Source organism: Mercurialis annua, linkage group LG1-X (genome assembly GCF_937616625.2).
Source record: "Mercurialis annua linkage group LG1-X, ddMerAnnu1.2, whole genome shotgun sequence".
Lineage (NCBI taxonomy): Eukaryota > Viridiplantae > Streptophyta > Magnoliopsida > Malpighiales > Euphorbiaceae > Mercurialis > Mercurialis annua.
The window spans coordinates 66,339,899-66,361,089 of record NC_065570.1 but is presented as its reverse complement, the minus strand read 5'-3'; the positions used below and the strand labels follow the sequence as shown (position 1 = coordinate 66,361,089).

Below are 21,191 nucleotides of genomic sequence, written 5' to 3'. Positions count from 1 at the left end.
TACAAATTGTCTAAATTTAACTCTTTTCTTCTTTATTCTTATCCTTTTTTAATTACTGTATTAGTTTTCTAGATTTAATTAATATAAACCTCTAATTTTCATTTTCCTCAACTTAAACTTGGTAAATATTTTGTTGGGTTTTGAATTGAATTTTCTTTTTATGGAAATTGAAAAACATACAAATTTATGTGGGCTAAATTTGGGAATTAGTTTTAACTGAGTTGTTCTAAATGAATTATAATATTTTTGTTTTTCAGTTATTTGGTGAATGGGATTTTATTTGTTTAAAATGATTTTACTATTTATTGAAATGGATATTCGAATAATTAATAATTAGACTTTTGATGAATGAGTCTTATGAACAACAAAATGAAATTAGTGAATTTGATTGAATTAAGTACTGTGTGTTGTTAAACAATGGAGACAAATTCAACTAGTCAAAACTTTAACAACATTTTTCTTTGGTTTTGAATAAAGATTTGTTTTAAAAACAAATTATTAATTTAAATGACGATGTTTAAAAGAATTAAATAAAGAGATTGGTTATATCCTAAGAAGCACGGAAACTTCGATAAAGTTGCGTTTCCCGTTTCGGAAACGTTTCGGAAACCGGAAACTCTTGGACACCCGTACGAAACGTTTCGGGCAGTTTCTGTAAATAATAAAAATTAAAATTTGTAAAAAATTTAAAATTATTACCCACAAATAAAAAAATCTAACTAGTTATCCATAAATTTTACATTCGCATTGCCCACAATATAACAAATATACTTATTTGTGTTGAATTGTATTATATTTTTTATATATTTATAAAATTTTAAATATTTAGTACATTAAATTGAATTATTTTGTTAATTATCATAAATATTTAAATAATATTTTTATAAATATATCCCTAAATTTTTATTATTTACACGTTTCCCCCACGTTTCGTGTCCTTTATTTTGAAAAACTTTCGTTTTTCCGTGTCCGTTTCGTATCGTTTCCGTTTCCCGTTTCCGTTTCCGTGCTACTTAGGTTATATCTTTTGATAAATATTGTTATCTTACATCTGCATTTTGCAAGAGGATAAACTTCAATGGGATAATCTACTTGTCGGTGTTATCTATCTCTTACATTTTTTTCAATACATAGATTCATATAAGTGGTGTATCCTATATAATAATAATAATAAGGCTCTTTCGAAAAATTCAAAAACAAAAGATATAATTATTTTACAACTCTAAATCTTTGTATTCTTTTATCAATTACGACTAAATTTTTAATTTTTATAATTATGTTTAATTTAAAATAAAATTGGAATTATAATCAAAACTTTGAATTTCATTTTAAAATTTAAACCTTTACATTTTTTATCTATTATAATCGAATTTTAAAAAAATAATCTAACTTTTAAAATGAGTTAATATAAACGTTTGATCACAATTGATAAAAAAATTAAAAGGTATGAATTTAAAAAATAAAATTAAAAGTTTTGGTCATAATTACAAAAAAAAAAAAAAAATTGGGCATAATTGTAAAAACTAAAAAATTTGGTTATATATAATTGATAAAAAGATGCAAAAGTTTGAATTTAAAAAATGCTTAAACCTAATAATAACAATTCATTTTCTTAAGGTTTTTTTAATAACGGTAAAAGCATATCGTCTATGGGAAAAATAGAACCCCACAACCTAATAAAATTACTATCTAGTGTTTTTATTATTTGGATTATAGCTAGTTGCTTCATGTTTTTAAGGTTAAATGTAAATTGTATCACAATCATTTAACATGATTTATAAATATAATATGTATTTTAATATTTGGTTAAATCATCCATTAAATTTTATGTTTTAATAAGTCAAAATACATGCTAATTTTACGTTGGAAAACACTAATATATATACTATAATATAAGGTTGCTAATTTTACGTTGGAAAACACTAATATATATACACAAGTTTTTTGAAATGAAGTTTATGAGAAAGATGGGTTTATATTGCAAACTTAATTTGTTGTTAAATTATGAATGAATGAATGATTATAATAGTAAAGCTAGTGTGATTCATACATATATTAAATTTAACAATTTTCACATTCGCATTATGAAATTATAAAGAATGTCTATAATTTGTTGAGCTGGCCCCATTAGTCTCCAATATTTTGAGACATGAAATGAACATGAACATTATTTACCAAACTAATTATGATAACAACTAATACCAAATAACATTTTTTTTAACTTTCAAATGTATGTATTCTCGGCTCAAAATCGTTCATTTAAAACGGGTGCATAAAAATCATGCATTATATAATGGATAAATTTTATAAAGTATGAAAAGTTTGTTACTACACTAGATATATTAACTTAATATTCTAATTCATCAAATAAATATTAGCATATATATATAAAATTTAATGTTAGAAATTTTTTTAACCTAAAAGTTGGTGAGTGTGGAATCATGTACAAAATTTAAGATGCTTGATAAAATAATAATTATTAAGAAGGCATTTTTAGTTTGAACTTTGAATTAATATCATTGAACTCTCATTTTTTTTCTCAATAAATGAGAAAAATATATTTGACATTAAAATTCAACATGAGTTGTTTTATTTGAAGAAAATTAACATACATATATTTTAAATTGTTAGGTGGTGTAATTTGTAAACACAAAAAGAATCAATTAAAGGAATTCCACTAAAAGAGATTCTACGTGCTTGTTCGTCACTATTATACATATAGTAGTGAGCAAAATATTTGGGCTTAAATGCACAAAAAATCACTAAGTTTTGCGTGTTTTTAGTATTTAACATAATCTTTTGGCAAAAAATACATAAACTTTTAAAAATTTGCATTTAAAGACATCAACACCGTTTTACATTAAAACGACGCCGTTTTAAATGTAGAAAAACACTATTTTTCAAAGGAAAACATATGTGGTCTTAATTGCAAAAAATTAAAAAAATTATGTTAAATATGCCAAAATTAAAAAATTATATTCAATACTAAAAACACGCGAAAGTTGGTGATTTTTGGTGCATTTAAACTAAATATTTGACCGGTTGAATTAACCCACCGAACTAATGATTTTTGTTTGCGGTTCGGTGATAAATTAAAAAAATTTGGTTAGTTCACTTTATGGTTTTAATCGGTTATTTGTTCAATTTTAGGTTTAGATTATTTAAATTAATTGAAGTGATCGAATAAACCAAATATGTTTTATTTTTTATTTTAATAAATTTTTTATTGTATTTTTATCGATTATAACCAAATCGATCCAATTACCAACTTATTTGATTCTGTTCAGTTTTATTTTTATTTTTAATTTTCAGTTGTTTTGGTTTTAGTTAATGTTTAATGTTCAGTAGGTTCAATTTTGAACATTTGATCGATCAATTAGTTCAATTGTAGAATTTTTTGAGTCGATTTTAACCGCACCGACGGACCGAATGGGAACACCATACTTACAATCGAAAGAAACAAAAGAGAAGGAGATATTTGTCATTATTCAATTGATTATCTTTCATCAAGCAACGGAAATTTCAAGCATCCAACAACAAAACATGAATTATGCTAAATAAACAAGTACACGCACATTTTATACTAATAAATCATTTTCCCAAAGGAAAAAAAATCAAACAGAATAATAGGATTTATTAATGTCATTTATGTATATAAAAGAAAAGAAAAAAGCATCTTTATTTTATTCCAATTGAACTTTTTTTGTTATCTTTTACTTTATCATTAGATTCATAGTATTGAAAATTTTAAGGAAAAAGATGAGGTGGCATTTATTATATTTGAAGGATAACTATTACTGACATCAAAAATAAAAATATATTATCTAAAGAGCGTATTTTAGACGCATTCTTTGTTTCTGGAATCAGACTTTTCTCTTTAACTTTTTTTTATTATTTTGTTTTTCATTTTTTATGTTTTAACTCTTATGATTGCTGGAGTTTCATTTTCATCTTCGGCTTAAGTTGGCCCATGCTAATTATCTGCGTGGCAAGATCAGGACCATCCAGCTTAGGGGTGAGCATCGGTCGGTTCGGTTCGGTTCGGTTGGAAATTTTTCGGTTTTTTCGGTTTTCGGTTTGGAAAATTCCCAAACCGAACCGAACCGAACTTTTAGTTTGGAGGTGAAAAAACCGAACCGAATCAAACCGAAAATTTCGGTTCGGTACGGTTCGGTTCGGTTAAAACCGAATTTCACCACTTTTTATTTTTTTAAAATTTTTTATATTAAAATTAATTGAAATAATAAATAATTAGAGTATAATAAACTTCCATATATGTTTAAATAACAATTATTAACTTATATATCAACAATAATTAAGATATAAATACAAAAAACAAATAAATATAAGTATATATGTATATTATTTTTAAAAAATATATATATTTTATATTAAAGTTCGGTTAATTCGGTTTTTCGGTCGGTTCGGTTTTCAAAACACCCAAACCAAACCGAACACCGAACACCAAACTTTACCTAGAGTAGAAACCGAACCAAACCGTTTTCACCGAAAAACCGAACCAAACATCAAAATTCGGTTCGGTTCGGTTCGGTTTTTCGGTTTGGTTCGGTTCTTGCTCACCCCTAATCCAGCTAAATTGGACAATGTAGCGCAGCTGCTTAACTTTCGTACCATTGTGATGGACTTACAACGGAATCTACACATTACATGCAAAATAATATGGACTTTTATTTTACAAGTGTCACTTTACGTGTTTCACACGTGACTCGTTAAATTATTAAATAAAACTTAAAATAATAATTAATTTGAAATAGTTTATCTTATTAAATATTTAAAATTTTAATTGGTACTCAAATTTTATAATTATAGAAAATTTTAATAGAAAATATAAAGTAAAAATTAAAATAGTAGTTTATTGAAATAGTTTATCTTATTTAGAATATTATACGATTAAAAAATAATTAAAATAGTAATCATTAAATAGTTAAAATAGTTTATTTTAATTAGTACTATAGACAATTATCTCAACATAGTAATTTATTTTAGTTAGTACTCTAACTTATCTTAACATAGTAGTTTATTTTAATTAGTACTCTAACTTTAATGATTATCTTAATAATTTTTAATTAATAATAAAATTTTATAAGTGAAAAGGACATTAACGTAAATGTGCCTGTCCCCCCCCCCCCCCCTCCCCTCCCCGCATCCGTGCTTTTATATATAGTATAGATGTAAATTATGGATGTAAATTATGGTATTTTTCAGCTCATTTATTTTTATACGGTTAAACTCTAATTCACCGAATTGAAAAAAAAATCTGCACACAATTCAAACGTTTTAAAATTCATAATTAAATTAAGAAAACATGTATATTTTATAAATTTATTTAATATTATCCCAATTGTAATCTATAAGTTTTTTTTATTGATATATGTGATATGATCCTACACGGAGTATTTATTTTTATTTATTTTTATTTATTTTAATTATTTTATAAAAATAATTATCTAAGAATATAATTTTCATAAATAGAATATTTGAGATTGCTTAAAAGAATGTATTAAAATAACTACGACCATCACTCAAGAAAATGATTTTTATAAAAAAAGTACTTTTTAAAAATTCATTTTAGTATAACGCAATAATATGTAAGGTTTTCTTCCAACTTAGACACTTCTTTTAATTATTGAAGAGTGAACGTATGTGAAAAAATTGAACTCACAATCTACTGTTTGCCGAGTCTTATGCTATTTGAATTATAAGCCTCGCTTGGTTAGAGGTAAATAAGCTAGAGAAGTTGTATCTCTCAGGAAGTAGCAATTTTTTTTTACTTGATTCAATTTATTCAATATTCTTATCGACAATTTTTATATTATGTAAAATTAAACTATAAATTTTAATTTTTTAATTTTAATATTTGAAAACTCTCTTAAATAGTACTTGAATCGTAAGATACGAATTAATAAGCGGTAATTAAAATATTTATGCTCTATTTAAAAAAGACAATAATTATTTATTTAACAATATAAAAATTATCAAAAGACATTTTTGTCTTTTAATTAAAATTATAATATATTATATTAAATCAATTTCGTATTTTTTGAGAAGTAAAAATTAAAACAAATAACATTTATCAAATTTTCTATAAAGTTAACTTTATAAAAATTATATTTTTCAAAAAATTAATTTTTAGGAAATTGCTATTAAACAAATCAAATGAGGCCATAGTTTATTGGCTTTAAAGCTTGATCCTGTAATTGTAGTAACTAAAGTAACGTTTGTTAAATGATAATTGATGCTTGTAAAGTGAGTAATGATATAAGAATTAGACAAACGAACACTTGAAAGCAGACAAACTTAGAGATGGGAGGAAAGTGATGAAATAGATTGACTTAATCATTTAAAATCTCATCATCTTTTTTATCCTAATTCGTTCTTTTATATTTTAATTATATTTCAAAATATTAAATTGATCTTTTTTCACTTATAAAATTTAAAATAATTTTTTATTTTTTATATTATTAATAATATTGGGGTATGATTTTAGGCTAAAAATTGAGGATTATTTTAAATATTTTTTAAATGAAAAGAGATTAATTTAATGTTTTAAGGTACAATTGAAACATAAAAGGGAAAATTAGGATAAAATTGGAGAAATTTCTACGTCGAAATATATTTGCAAAAATGATGAGGATTTTTGAGTGATTAGGCCAAACAGATTTGGTGACTTGGACTCGTTTCCTGTTAGAAAAGTTCCCCTCTTATTTTTTAATGATATATATAAAATTTCTTGAAACAACTATTTATTAAATGAAACATGTAGATATTTTAAAAATCAATTGTATAGAAAATGATGAATGAAGATTCACCCTGAAACAACATAAATTGTTTTTTTGAAAACAAACAATAAATAAGATGTAAGAGAAATAAAAAGAAACAAAAAGAAAAAGAAATCAATTTGTAGACATTTATTTGTGGACAGAAAAATGATCTTGAAATGCAGAGATCATAAATAACAAAAAAAGGACTGGAGATTTATTTGTGGAAAAAAAACCCATATAGAAAGTGAAGGAAAGAAAGAAAGAAAAATGAAGTAGAAGGACAACTAGGAAATATTGGCTCTTGGATTGACTTGATGTATAAGCGGCTCAACCGTCAGGATTTTGCTGTCATAATTTTTATGGCAAATTTGGGCTTCTCAGAATGTTTTTCTATTCCAAGGCAAGGTTGAGACAGCTGCAGAGGTGCTGGCTCGGTGTAGGGCTATTCAGGATCAGACCGAGGCGGAAAACAAAGGCGGGGTTAGTGCAGGATACAGGCAGATCAGGCCGGTCAGCTCTAGAAGGAAACTTGGTGAAAATTAATACTGATTTTGCTTCTGATACGGGAGCAGCGGTAGCAGGTCTGGGCATTATTATCAGAAATGTCGATGGTCAGATTTTGGCTTCAGCAGGTAAGAAGGTGTCAGCTCATTTGAGTGTTGCAATTGGAAAAAGCGTTGCTATTTACTTCGGGCTATGCATTGCGTTGGAGTTGCGGTTTTTTTGAAGTGGTCATGGAAAATGACTCTCTCTCAGTAATTCCGTTGCTTCAGAAAGGTAAATCTGAACCCACTTATCAAGGTCTAGTTATCGACGATATTTCCGGATCAGTTTCCCGCTTTAATTTTGTTATATTTGTTTTTACTCCTCGAGGTAACAACAAAACCGCTCATTCTGTTTCTAAATGGATTTTATATATTCCGGAAGAAACTGTGATTATGGAGGATGTTCGTAATCATATTTGACTTTGTATTACCAAATATATTGCTTCGGCTCTTGAGTTTTAGTAAAACAATTTGTTTGATTAAAAAAAAGCAAAATAATAAAGAAGAAATTATACACAGCACATGTTTTTTTTTTAAAGTAATTACAAAAATACAAACGTTTTTCTTTTTTTACAAGCAATAATTACTAAAGTTATATAATTACAAAACGCATATTGAAACTTAAAGTTTATAGAAATACGTAGCTTTTGACTTGAGGTTCTAATTGGAGAATTTGTTTTCAAAAAGTTCTCTACTTCCCAGACGACGGAGGAAGAAGCGATGGATGAACAATAAAGGATGCTTGTTGATTGCGCAAGAATGAATGAAAAAACTGCTTCCTAGCAGTTAGATTACGATTCAAATTTAGAAAAATTAATACAAATTTAGAAAGCTTTGTCTTCATTAATTAATCAAGTAATCAAAGCTTCTTTCTAAAATTAGTTTTAGATTTAATTTTATCACCGTCATATGTTTATCTGGATAATGACTTGGTTTTGTTTTGTATGGTTATATTTTTTAATAATTAACATGTTTGTTAAAATGCTTGAGAGGTAGTTATCTGATTTATATATTCACCAGAGGGTGTTTTCATTCATTTGGTTATATATTTTTGTACTATAAATAGTTTAAAGAAATGGACAGGATGGAAAACACAAATATTTGCTGGTTTACAAGTATAGCCATCTAATTCTTCATTTAATTTATAAATACAGTCATTTGTTGGTTTTGTGACTTTTCTGACACATAGCCGACTCTCCCACCTGAGAACCTGTAAAATTTCATGGTTGGATGAGGGAAGCTGAGCAAATTAAAGAAGACCACATTGACAATCCACCAAATGTTAGAGTTCTTTTAGTCGTAATTTTCTGTTATAGTGGTAAGGTTTACCAGCAATAGACATTTAGACATCTATTGATGTTTCAAGAATCATCTTATAGATTTTGTTGGGTTCTTTTGATATTGCAACCCTTCCATTTGTTCAAGTTGCTTATTTGTGACCACTCCCTTGGATTTTTCCATTTTCTTAAGATATAAATGTGTATGTTTATATGTATGTTTATTACTGTTTGAACTACATTCTTTGTTTAGGATCAATTTTGTTAAAAGTGTATATGTTAAAAGTATATTAAAGGTATACTAAAAGTATATGAAAAATGTATGTTCAAAATATTTTAAAAGTATACTAGCAATGTATATAAACAGTATAGTCAAAGTATAAGAAAAATGTATACTAAAAGTATCAGAAAAATGTATATTAAAAGTATATTAAAAGTATACGAACGATGTATATTAAAAGTGTACTAAAATCATACAAACAATGTGTATTAAAAGTGTACTAAAAATATACGGACAATGTATACTAAAATTATACGAGCAATGCATATTAAAAGTATACCAAAAGTAATTATAAAAAAAGGTATACTAAAAATACGAACAATGTATATTAAAAATATACTAAAAATATACGAATAATGTATATTAAAAGTGTACTAAAAATATATAAACAATTCATATAAAAAGTGTACTTAAAGTATACAAACAATATATGTTAAAAGTAAACTAAACATATACGAATAATTTTTTTAAAAACAATAAGCAATTATATTTATTTGATATGCTTAAAAGTAATTTATATAAAAAATGTGTTAATAAATACCAAAAATATACAAAAAAAATATAGTATATGAATTGTATATCTAAATTAAGTATAACAAAATTAATTTATACAATTTGTTTGTTATATTAATATGTGTGGCTAATTTAATTTATATCCAAAGCATATCTTAAATGTACCATTAAATATCAAAAGTATACAAAAAATATATTAAAAATATTATTTTAAAATTAAACTAAATTCACAAAGTATATATGTACACAAAATATAATATTGATATATCATGCATATATTATTAGTATACATATTGTATAGAACCAGTTTCATAGACATTTCAGAAAAGTAAATAAATTAATAATTCAATAATTTTTTCATACATTAAAATATAGATTCAATACAATTGACAATTTGAAATAATGACAATGCCACCAAAAATAATCAATTATGAGACGGAGACGAGTAGTTTACAATGAGAAAAAAAATTAAAGCTGAAAATTGTGTATACATATACTATAAAGCCATTGGCTTTACACTATATATCCTGCAATTCCATTCATAACAAATAACAATTTCTTAGGCAGAAAAACATGTCGTTGTCTTCCACTTCGTCCTCCACCAGAAAAATAATAGCAGTAGTATCAGAAAATTACAGCATCATCAATCAATTCTTTGGCAGTATCCCTTGTTTCTAATTTGTTGCTGAAATTAAAATGGGTCTTTTTTTTCACTCTATGCACTAAGTTACTTTAGCATGGACACTTTGGTTGAAACAACCAGTATAAGAAAATTTCTTCCTCGGCTATGTAATAGAAAAAAAATCATATTGTTCACGTTCAAACTAAACTTTTCCTTACAAAACTTAATACAAAAACCACCAAATAAAAGATGAATAAGAAAATATAAATTAAATTGAAAAAGATGAAATAATATTTCTTATCAGTGCCATTCTACCTAATCATGGTCTCGTCATCTTCTCGACCCACAATTGTACGCGACCGTCGCAGTTCATCACCATCGACAATCTGCCTTTCGACAGCCGCTTATCTTTCTAGTTATCAGATTTAAGAGTTTTCTAAACTAAATTTGAGGAGAGAAAGGAAAAACGATGATCACACAAGTGAAAGGAAAGGATACGATTTTAAAATAAATTGATTTAAATCACGTAGGGGTTGCAAACTTTTTTAGTAGATCACATGCTATTGCAATAAGTATAATTTTGAAAGTCTTGACCCAAAAAAAACTTATGTATCCATATATCTGGTATTATTCTAAAAAAATTGAGTAGTTTTCAACAAAACCCGAGACTAAAGTTTTTTTTAATTTATATTGTTTGTTCGTAATATTATAATTTTTAATTTTTGTTATTTTAACATATTATTATGTCTTATTGCTTTTATTTATAGAGTTTTTTTTTTGAGGAAATATTTATAGAGTTATTGTCATTAAATATTCTCATTTTTAGCGTTTTTTTCAATTTAAACATATTTTTTAAAATGTGGCAGGCTACATCCTAATTTTTCATTTTTGGCATAAAAAGCCCAAATTTCCATTTTTCAACATTTAAGACCTAAAAGTCTCATCCGATATCATTTTTTGTCATTCAAAACAGTCAAAACGAAATAATTTTAGCGGAAAATGTCTAAAAACGGCATTGAGTTATATAATGAAAAATTTAAAATGCGAGTACCACGTTTGATAAAATGCGTTTAAATAGAAAAACGCAGAATATAGAGATATTTTATGTCAATAAAGCAATAACCCTTTTGCTATATTATTTATATTTATTTTACTAATAACACCGACCTAATGAAATTATATTCTCATTTTTACAATTTTCATTTAGTGTAGAAACCAACTAAAAATAGAAGGAGCAACCATTTGTTACCCAAAACATCATGAACTGAATTTCTATATGTATTTCCGTTTCTTTCTTTACCTGAAAACCGCCACCGCTTACATAGAGCTCTCTCCATGACTATAGATATAGTGCATAATTTACATAGCAATTGCACTCTTGACCATTAATCACCACCGCCCAACTAAAATAATTGAAAAAAAAAGGTTTAATCTTTTTAAAGAAACATATATAATAAAAATTGGTTGCAAAATTCTTGACCATTAATCTCACATTGCACACTTGCCACCATCTAGTTTCTGTTTTGAATAGCATTATGGGAAAGAGAAAGAGAAGTACTGATGATAACCCTTCTTCATCGGGTATTTTTTCCTTTTCCTATTCTTTAATCTTTGTTTGGTTTTTGAGGAAATTCTATAATTTGGAATGTTTTTTGTTCTTGTTTAGGTGGGTTTCTATTGTTTTTCGGGGGGAAGCTATAGATTATAAAGACTCGATTTTCTTTCTCTTAATTTTTCTTGATGTCAAAGAATTTAGCTTTTATTGTTCGAGTGCGTTTTTGTTATTTTCTTGGAAATTGAAAGATTACGCTGGGAAACCATGCAAAGGCTTGATCTTTATTTTACCTGTTTGCTTCTCCTTGTATAAAAATGGAGGATTAGGGTTTCTCTTGCTGTGTTTTTGATTTGGGTGGCAGTATTTTTGTATTTCATGATCAAGGTTGAAAGCTTTATTTGTCTTTGTTTGGTGTAAATTGTCTTAAGTTCTGATGGTTAAATAGGAAATTTTACGGATAGTGTTTACAACTTGCTACTTCAATCTGTAGAGGATTAACCTGGGGTGTCTAATTTTGTAATGCAATGTAAAATAGATAATTCACTTGATCAGTGCAATTAGGAAAAGATAGAGGAAACAGAAACAAGATAGATTAAAGGACAGCCCGTCTAGATGATCTATTTAGATAGCTAATGCAATGCTTTGAGTTTGTACTTCAGAAATGAACATGTTGTTGAGTCATGTCCTGGCTTTGAAATTCTTAATGGATTAATATGGTGTGTCTACTTTGAATGTTTGAATACCATTCAAATTTCATTGTATTATCAATTGAATAATACTTTGAACTGTATTGACAACCTATTCTTGCATAACAGAGCCAACTTGCTGCTGTAAACTTCTGCCATCTTGCTCGGTATCATTTTGTTCATGAAGTTTATGATTTTCACATGTGAATTTTTTAAAGATCAACTTCTCTATTAGTTTACCTTCTATGTGCATGTGGATGTTTTTAGAGGTTAAGTTCTTTCTTAGTTTACCTTGTATTTGATTGGAGACTGTTCTTAGTCTACCGGAATTAGATTATGCAATAGTTGATGCAAACCTATTTTGTCTGCCTGGCTCCCAATTTCTTCTTCCAAGTGCATTGATCTTATATGTTTTTCTGCAATCACGGATTCAAATACTGGTTAAAATGGCCTCTTTAGAAGTTACTACACGTTTCTATGGCGTTATTTCTTTTGTTTTGAGTTGATAACTGAATCATGTTATAAACTTGTTTTGTATGTGAATGGTTTAGTAATTTTTGCTGCTAATGTTAGTGCATGCTATGGGGCTAACTGTTTGCTGAATATGCTTGTTACCTTATTTGATTAGGAAAATCCTACTACTTCATTATTGTTGTGGGTTCAAACTAAAAACTAGTGTAGTTTGTCTCATTCACGTGCCAGATACAGATAATTTGCATACAAACTCTCATTGTAGTAATCTCTATCTGTTGCAGACACAATGCCATGTTCTTCTCAAGCAGAACTACTATCAAGCAAGGTCAGTTTTTCTTTTTCTTGATTGCAAAGAAATACGTTTGTTATTTTTTCACTGTTTCTTTTTATAGTCTCCCAGTTCTTGGTCATATGAACTGATATTTATGCTAAAAATCTATTGGCTAATAAATGATGGGTCTGAATTGAAAACATGAGAACTCAATTATAAGTGTCTAACAGAGTAGCTGCCACCCTGATTTTGTGTTGACTAGACCGTCATTCTCATTAGTTAGTCTTCTTGCAGAAACCATTCCAATCACACGGCCCTAGTGAATTAAAGCATCTTTCGTCTGGAATGGATGTCACCGATAGGTCTATGAAGCTACTGAATGCACATCAGCAGTACAATGTTGGCCGCTCTATATTTTTGAAACGATCACGTCATAACTATGGACATCACTACTCTCAGAGGAATTCAAGGAACCATGCTAATGCTTCAACTTCTCATGGAAAGAATGCCTCTTTACAGGACGAGAAATTTCTTTCCAAGCTGACTAGTCAGTCTGGTATAGGGTTATGGTATCCTGCAGGTGATGCATTAATTATCGTCAACACTCAGATTAGTGGGATGCTTAATGAAGTATTAAGGGATTGTTACGCACAAAATTAAAGAACTTGCATAATCATTTTTGATATGTAATCATATTTTATTTATTTAACAGGATACAAGAAAAATTCTTCGGTTACAACTTATGATACAAAAATCTGCTTCTTACATTTTCTTGCACTGACATTATTCTCTTTTTTTCCCGAATTTCACAGAGAACGGTGGAAAATCATTTAACAGGCCTGATAGAATTAAGCTTAGTTCATCGACGGTGGACGCATCTGATGGGGCGAAAAAAACATGTGGTGTTTGTCAAAAGATGTTAAGACGGAAACCATGTTTTCTCGGAGACACGCTTTCTTCTGGGGAGTGCTCTATTGTGGCTGTTCTAGTATGTGGTCATGTTTATCATGCAGAGTGTCTGGAGCAGAGGACAAGTCTCGAAGAAAGACGTGATCCGCCATGTCCGTTGTGCACAGGCTTGCATTCTCATAATGGAACCTGAAGAGAGCAAGAGTAATGTACATATTAACTTCTATGGCACTGATTATCTAGGACAAACCAGATATATGGAATTAGGCAGTTGATGTAATATAGTTATTGGGTTTGGAGGTTTAACACTGCATTTGTTTTTTCACATGCAATGTTGTAGCTAAAAATATCAGACTAACTAGCTTTTGTGCTTCATTTTTGTATTTTAGGTGCAGTTGGAAGCTGGCCACAGTGACATGTAACATTTTAGAAAAAGATTGGTTTTGAACTTTTCTAGATATATTTTTTTAACTGAAATTGGTTAGCGGGAATTAGCGGGAGTTAGTTATTATTATTAGTGTATTATTTAGTTTTTAATTCTTTTTTATACCAGCCGAAATAACAGGCTGCGGAGAGTAGGAGTTCACGCGAATAGAGTGACTTTCCCAACCCAGCTAAGTCCTCAAGTGCAACTTTTCTGGATATGCTATTTGAATATTTGAATTCTTAACTATTAGTTTTTAAAGAATATTATTTCACTTTGAAAGTATTACGAATTAAGTGCTTCTAATCATTTCTCATCAGCGGACTACTCAAGAATAGAATGATTTTCAAATTTGCTTATATAAATAGCTATGAAGCATGAACACTTTTTAAAAGTACCATATGCAAAGAGAACAAAAGGAACACTTTGGAAATACGTATACGACACAACGAAATAAGTAGAGCAAATTCTTCCACATGTATATTATAATCCCTCTTTTTTTTTTCCTTCAACAATTTAGTTTTTCCGTCTATATTTAAAGTTAGTCAACTAAGTTAAAGGATTTAAGAGTACATCAATTTTCAAACATGAGAGAAGAAATCGTATTTAAAAATAAAAGTTCAAAACAACGTCGTTTTTTAAAATGAATTTTTTAAGTTACTAAATTTAACTCGGTTGACTAATACAAAAAATGAAAATAAATACAAAAAAGAGATAATATCATTTAATTTTTAAACAAGAGAAACGAAAATATAAATTATACATATATGGAAGACTTCATAATAATTTACTCAAATAAGTATTCCAGCAATTTTTACTCTAGAAAGGAGAGAACAAACTAAGAAAATTCCAAGGGCCATGATGACCGGGAGACTTCAAATGTTTAAGACTTGTCATTAGAATACTTTTAATAAATTAATTTTTTTTTCAAACATTTTAGTTTACTTAAATTAAATCAATCGTGAATATTTATATAATATTTTGATCTATTTTTTATATGTATATATTTAATTTGCAATGTCTCTACCATGTCCGTGCCTCAATTCTTTTTATAAATCCCGTTCACGGTGTCCGCATCCGTTCCAATACCCGCGCCGACGCTTCATAGCTAATTAGTCATTTTAATTCCACAAGAGGAAAGTGTATCATTTGTACCCCAGCGCCCACAATATGACTAGGCAAGTATCAAGTTGGTGGAAGGTTTAGTGCAAAGTATCAGCTTCAAAGATACAGAAGACTGCAGCTTTTTTTTTTTTTTTTGAGAGGACAGAAGACTACATCTGAATACAAACTTATTGTAAGCTTAAAAGTGCTAGTACGCAATGCATGACCCAAAGCTCAGAATCGATATGTCATGTCCATAAACCTGCAACTCACATTAGATGATCAACCATCAGATATCAAAGACCATGATAATACATTCTTGGGAATTTCATTATAAATCACGCACACACTTCAGCAATGTCACCCCCGACGAATTGATTCTTTAAATAGTAAAGTTCAACACTAGAACAAACTATTCCTAAATAATGCAATGTCCTAAAGCACTGTCGTTGATGATACACAAAATGGAGCAGAGCACCTAAAAAAGTATATCATCAAGGAACTAATGTAACCTTGAAAAATAAAAATAAAAGCTGTACAGTCATTCATTACAGACCTAGGATACTTGTACCTTCTCCACATGATTTTGTTAGTCGGAAGCAAAGCGCCAAGACAATCATTCTGAGGATTCCTTACACGTCACCTTATTATGTCCTTCTCCCTTACACTTGCTGCAGGTCATTACTCTTCTGAGTTCATCGATTCTTTTTATCGGTCTTTCCTTTGGTTGGGGTGGCGGTTTTGGGGTAGTAGGAGGAACAACAGCCTGTGCTTCTGAGCCATCTTCTTCTTTGCCCATAAGCGCAAAGGTCTCGGACACGGGATTTATTGACTTTGAATAAGTTGAACGGAAGCTATCAGCTGTGAAGTACTTGGAACAATAATCATATACGGCTAACCCTTTGCGATTGAAGACAGCAACTGCATGGCTGCAAGGTAACCCGGTCAATTTCCACTGCATACAAGTGCATTCCCTTTTTATTAAATCCACAACATGGATGGAGTCATCATGAACCTCAAATAGAGTGTCGGATGAAAATAACACTCTAAATCCAAGTGCGATTAGAGCTTCCTCATGTAGTTTTTGCTCCTTCGTTGGAGTAAGCTTCGTAGTCCACTCATTTGAATCTATTTGACGTTTCTGAATCAACTCCATCATTTTTCCTTTGAGTGCTTCAACCTTCTGTAAAATAGGCACCTCCCGAACTTCGTCAATCCAATTAGCATATACTTCTGCAATATTTACTGGAACATGAGTATAATACTCACCTTTGAATAATGCATTTGTCCAATATTGTGGCTCAAGCTGCATAAGCCAATCGTATGCTTTAGTAGAGATCTGTTTAATTTGTTCCATGAACATTTTGAAACTCTCATGTCGAACTGCGTGAGCAGCGCGCAGTAAAATTACAGGCAAAGCAGCTTTCCCTTCTCCTTCAAATGGTCCTTTCAAATTTCTTCTGAAGTTCTCCTGCAGGTAATATATTGAGTAACCATGGTGAGCATTCTCAAATATTTCAAGCACGTGATTCTTTAGTTCCTTCTCATTATCAGACACAAAGGTTATGGACTGTGAAGTTGAAATTGCAGATCCCAACTGCTCCAAAAACCATCGCCAGTTATCATCACTCTCAGTGTCCACTATAGCAAATGAAACTGGAAAAGCATCTTCATTCCCATCTAATGCAGTGGCGGTCAACAAAACCTCGTGATATCTTGATCTAAATGTTGTAGAATCAAGAAACAGAAGTGGGCGACAGCCATTCTTGAAACCATGTATAGAGGCATCAAAGGATACAAAAAGACGTTGAAACTTGCGGTCATCATCAATGCAAAGCTTCACCAAACTACCGGGATTTGCCTCCAATAACTTGTCACAGAACCATGGCAACTGCGCATAAGCCTCTTTATAAGAACCCTGAAGTTGCTCCCTTGCTTCTTCGATTCCGCGCCGCACTTGTGAATAATGAAGTTCAATGCCAAAATCCTGTGAAATAGTTTTAACAATATCCCTGGGTTTGCGATGCGGATTTTCCCTTAATCTCTCCTTTATAATGCTGACCAGCCAACTTTTTGATGGATGAGCACTTTTCCAAGATTCCCCTCCGCATGTATGTTCTTTATTTATCTTTTTTATCTTAAATATTTCTTCAGATGGAACCCAAGACGCGTGAATTGACCAAGAGCAACCGTCAGCCACACATACACCACTTGCGCGATTAGTGTCATTCTTTTTTAGCCTGTACATAAAACGATTTGCAATGGCATATTTCTGCAGCACATCACGAAATTCAGAAACACTATTGAACTCTTGGCCTACACCAATAATTCCAGTTCTCCAAGAGGCAATCATTTGGTCCAAAGGAACATCTTTAAGGCTGAAATTGTCAGAGCTGTCATCATCAGTAGATGGAGAAGGAGGATCATCGATGTCTACCCATGGTACCTCATCCGATTCCGTTAGTTGCCGGACATTAACATTTACAACGCTAGTATCATGATCCCAAGTATTATGATTACGAGAACTTTTCTTTTGCAAAGTACGTTCTCGAGTCTCTCCATCATTGTAAATATCAGATACCATTATAGGAACATTTACTCCACTTTTCCCTGAGGCAGCGCGCCTTCTTTTCTTAACAGTATCAGCAGGGGAACCATTAATATTATTTGTAACTGGGCTGTGGGCATTTTCACCAAAGTCAAGAGCAGCTGAGCGAATACTGGCACGAGCAGCTGAGCGAATACTGGCACGAGCAGCTGAGCGGCTACTGCCACGAGCAGCTGAGCGGCTACTGCCACGTGCAGCTGAGCGACTACTGCCACGTGCAGCTGAGCGTGTACCGGCATGAGGAGTTTTGCGATAACTGGAATGAGTAATTGAGCGAACACCTGTTTTAGCACTTAAGGGGGTACCAGCTGCCCCTTGAGATGCCCCAGCAATAGGCACAGTCGCAGCCTGTTTAATTTCAGAGGGTCTGCAAGTGATGACCAATATAAGTCAAAGAGAACAAAGAAGGACAAAAAGAAAGAAAGCATGAAATGACTAAAGAAACTTTATCAATCGAAGACCAGGATAAAATCATCGACAGACAAATCATTTTGTAGAAAATCCTCAGCAATCAACCCAGTTTAATATGCAATACTGACAAAGTTCTCTAGCACAAGTTATCCAAAACATATTCCAAGTTCCAAGTAAGAGGAAATGACAGACCAGTTAGCAACTAAGTTCCTAAAAGCACAAGATGCAAACTGAAGGAAGAAAAATTTTACCTGCTAACATGCATGTGTGCGTCTTGAGGATTAAAACCTTTTGTACCCAGCGCAAAAATATCTGCAGTAACCGAGTCCCCATGAAAATCGTGCATCCTTTTTAGGTCTTTGTCATTAGCTAGAGTAATGAGAGTCTGCCTGTTTCCAGGAAGAAAGTACTTAATCGACAGTGATTTGTATTCTAAATTACACATTTCGGCAAACTTTAGCTTGAGATCATCAAACATGGTTTCGTTATTTATATCTACAGCATGTGCCTCTCCACCAGTATAGGATAAGGATCCATCAGCAATTGTCACAAATTCACCGCCCGACTGACAAATCAGTATAAGCTTTCTCTTTGACATTGGAAATCTCTCCTGAAATCGAATTGAACAATTTAAAAGTATTAATGAAAATTACACTAAATCAGATGGACTTCCGAATTCCAAAACTAAAATGACTGTTAATTTTAAACAATAACAAATTATGAACATTAAAAAAAATTAATCAACCAATATTCTAAGTCTTATTTTTTTTATCTATGATGTCTTGCTTAAAAAGTAAATAAATGAACTTTTTATGTAGCTACATGTTACTTCATCTACAAATCAGTATCACTGGCTAAAGAAAAAGAAAATTTATCAAGAATCTTTTTTATATAAGACAGGAAAAGAAAAAACTCTTCCAGCCTAGTAACAGAAGTCTCAATTCTCAGGAACATCCAAACAGAAATTGGTTACAGTTTTCTACAAAATTTTATTAGTTTTTATTGATAGATATAGAAATAGAACAGCATAAACAGATGCTCTTGGCTAAAGTATAGCCATAGTGAAATTATTCCGGTATAAGCATGTAGAATATGTACAGGGAATCTGCTTTGAAAACACTAGTATAGGCTGCATAATTGAATGTCTAGCTCCACCGTTGACCATGAAGACAATAATTTTAAGGAAAGATATACGAAAGTAATAGCATCAAGCAATTTCACATCATCCAATTCTTGATAAATTCACTACATATTTCAGAATTTAGCAAGGATATGCAAGAAAGTATCTCATTGAAACAGAATTATCCAATTCTTTGTGTTTCAAAGCAACTAAAAATAGGTTTTTCGTGATAAAGGAATTTGACATTATCCAAGTAAGATCAAAAAGTAACTCGGCCATTGCATCATAAGAAGTCAATTTAATAAATTTTCAACACATAAAACCTTCCTACATTCTTACCGATAACTCATTAAGTAAACAATAATGCCAATGCACAAAGAGACGAAGCCTAAAAGGAGGATTAAACTCTGAAATACTAAGGATCCTAAGAATTTTTCTAGTTTTAGCAGCTAGACATCGCATGCATTATCACTAAGGACAGTTTTTCATCAAAATCAGACATGGAGAAACAAAGGGATGATTTTTTTTAGTTGGTCAGCTTAAGAAAGTAGCTGAATACAAACTTTGAATCTGTAATAACAAATAATAATTAGAACAGAGCAAAACAAAAGCAATTGATAAAAACCCATAAATCAAAAGATCAAAATTATACTAAAAAGCACATACTTTGTGATGAAATTAGGGTTTAAATGAGAATAATTATGGACATTTGAGGTGATTAGTGAGAAAAATGGGAGAAGGAGAGCTTACCAGAGAAACAGAGGAAAGGGGAGGGATTTGAGAGTGAAGGAAACCCTAGAATTTGGGGGTTTTGTTGAATTTGTGGAAAAGGGAGGAGGAGTGATTTTATCGAGAAAAAGAGGAATAAGGACGTTTCGGCAAATAAAACGGTAAAGATTTGGGTATTAATGGCACTTTCAGAAGTTATTAGGGTTTCTTTTTGGAAACTTTGGAAATATGATGAGAGGTAAGCGAATGTGCAAAATAGTGCGGATTTGGACTCTGCTGGTGGGGCCTCTCATGGCACATGTGGCAATTTATTTTACTCTTTTTACTTCTTTTTTTTCAATTGTTTGGAATTATCAACCAACACACAGTTTGAATTCAAGGATTCTATTTCAAAAAACAAATCAAGGATTTCCATATAGTAAACAATTAGTTTAAACAAAATTTACAGGTGATGAATTTTTTTGATTTCTCTTCTAATTTAAAATCCACTTTTTTTTTATGATGGACTACTAAAATATTTTATTTTTCTATTCAAATGATTAAATTTTTAAATCTGGATTCGCATGCTATGGTTATTAATTCTAAAGCATCCAATAATAATTTATAATAAACACAGTCAAATTATTAAATGTTTATTCGCTTGGAAAAAAAATTAAAGGATTAAATCGACAGATAGCGAGAATTGGATGGTTAAATCATAATTACTGCAAATAACCCGTAAAATACAAAAAAGAAACAAATGACAATAAGTATGCATTTTACCCCTTAAATTTGGCATAAAAAAAATAGATAAAGTCAAACTCATGGTTTTGGACAAAAACGCCGTAAAATTTGAGTTTTTAGTTTATTTTACTATCTGAATTTCAATTTGTACATTACGC

General features: G+C 30.1%; 2 protein-coding genes across 4 annotated transcripts; one reads left to right on the top strand and one right to left on the bottom strand.

The window, feature by feature from the left end:
* The first annotated feature begins 11,255 nt into the window (after nt 1–11,255).
* On the top strand, nt 11,256–14,391 carry LOC126666203 (uncharacterized). 2 transcript variants are annotated; one of them, XM_050359204.2, is made up of 4 exons: nt 11,256–11,600; nt 13,016–13,059; nt 13,300–13,585; nt 13,818–14,391. In XM_050359204.2, the coding sequence occupies exons 1-4, from the start codon at nt 11,555–11,557 to the stop codon at nt 14,105–14,107; spliced, it is 666 nt and encodes a 221-aa protein (XP_050215161.1). In that variant the 5' UTR covers nt 11,256–11,554; the 3' UTR covers nt 14,108–14,391. The 2 variants fall into 2 exon arrangements, with proteins under 2 accessions (XP_050215161.1, XP_050215162.1); XM_050359205.2 differs by lacking the exon at nt 11,256–11,600 and adding an exon at nt 11,701–12,427.
* A 1,401-nt stretch (nt 14,392–15,792) lies between these two features.
* Nucleotides 15,793–20,513, bottom strand: LOC126659447 (uncharacterized). Of its 2 annotated transcripts, XM_050352744.2 has the most exons (4): nt 20,332–20,513; nt 18,713–19,071; nt 16,712–18,417; nt 16,537–16,625 (listed from the first exon to the last, which is right to left on the bottom strand). In XM_050352744.2, the coding sequence occupies exons 2-4, from the start codon at nt 19,057–19,059 to the stop codon at nt 16,618–16,620; spliced, it is 2,061 nt and encodes a 686-aa protein (XP_050208701.1). In that variant the 5' UTR covers nt 19,060–19,071; nt 20,332–20,513; the 3' UTR covers nt 16,537–16,617. The 2 variants fall into 2 exon arrangements, with proteins under 2 accessions (XP_050208697.1, XP_050208701.1); XM_050352740.2 differs by having other exon boundaries at nt 15,793–18,417; nt 20,332–20,508.
* Nucleotides 20,514–21,191: the final 678 nt, after the last annotated feature.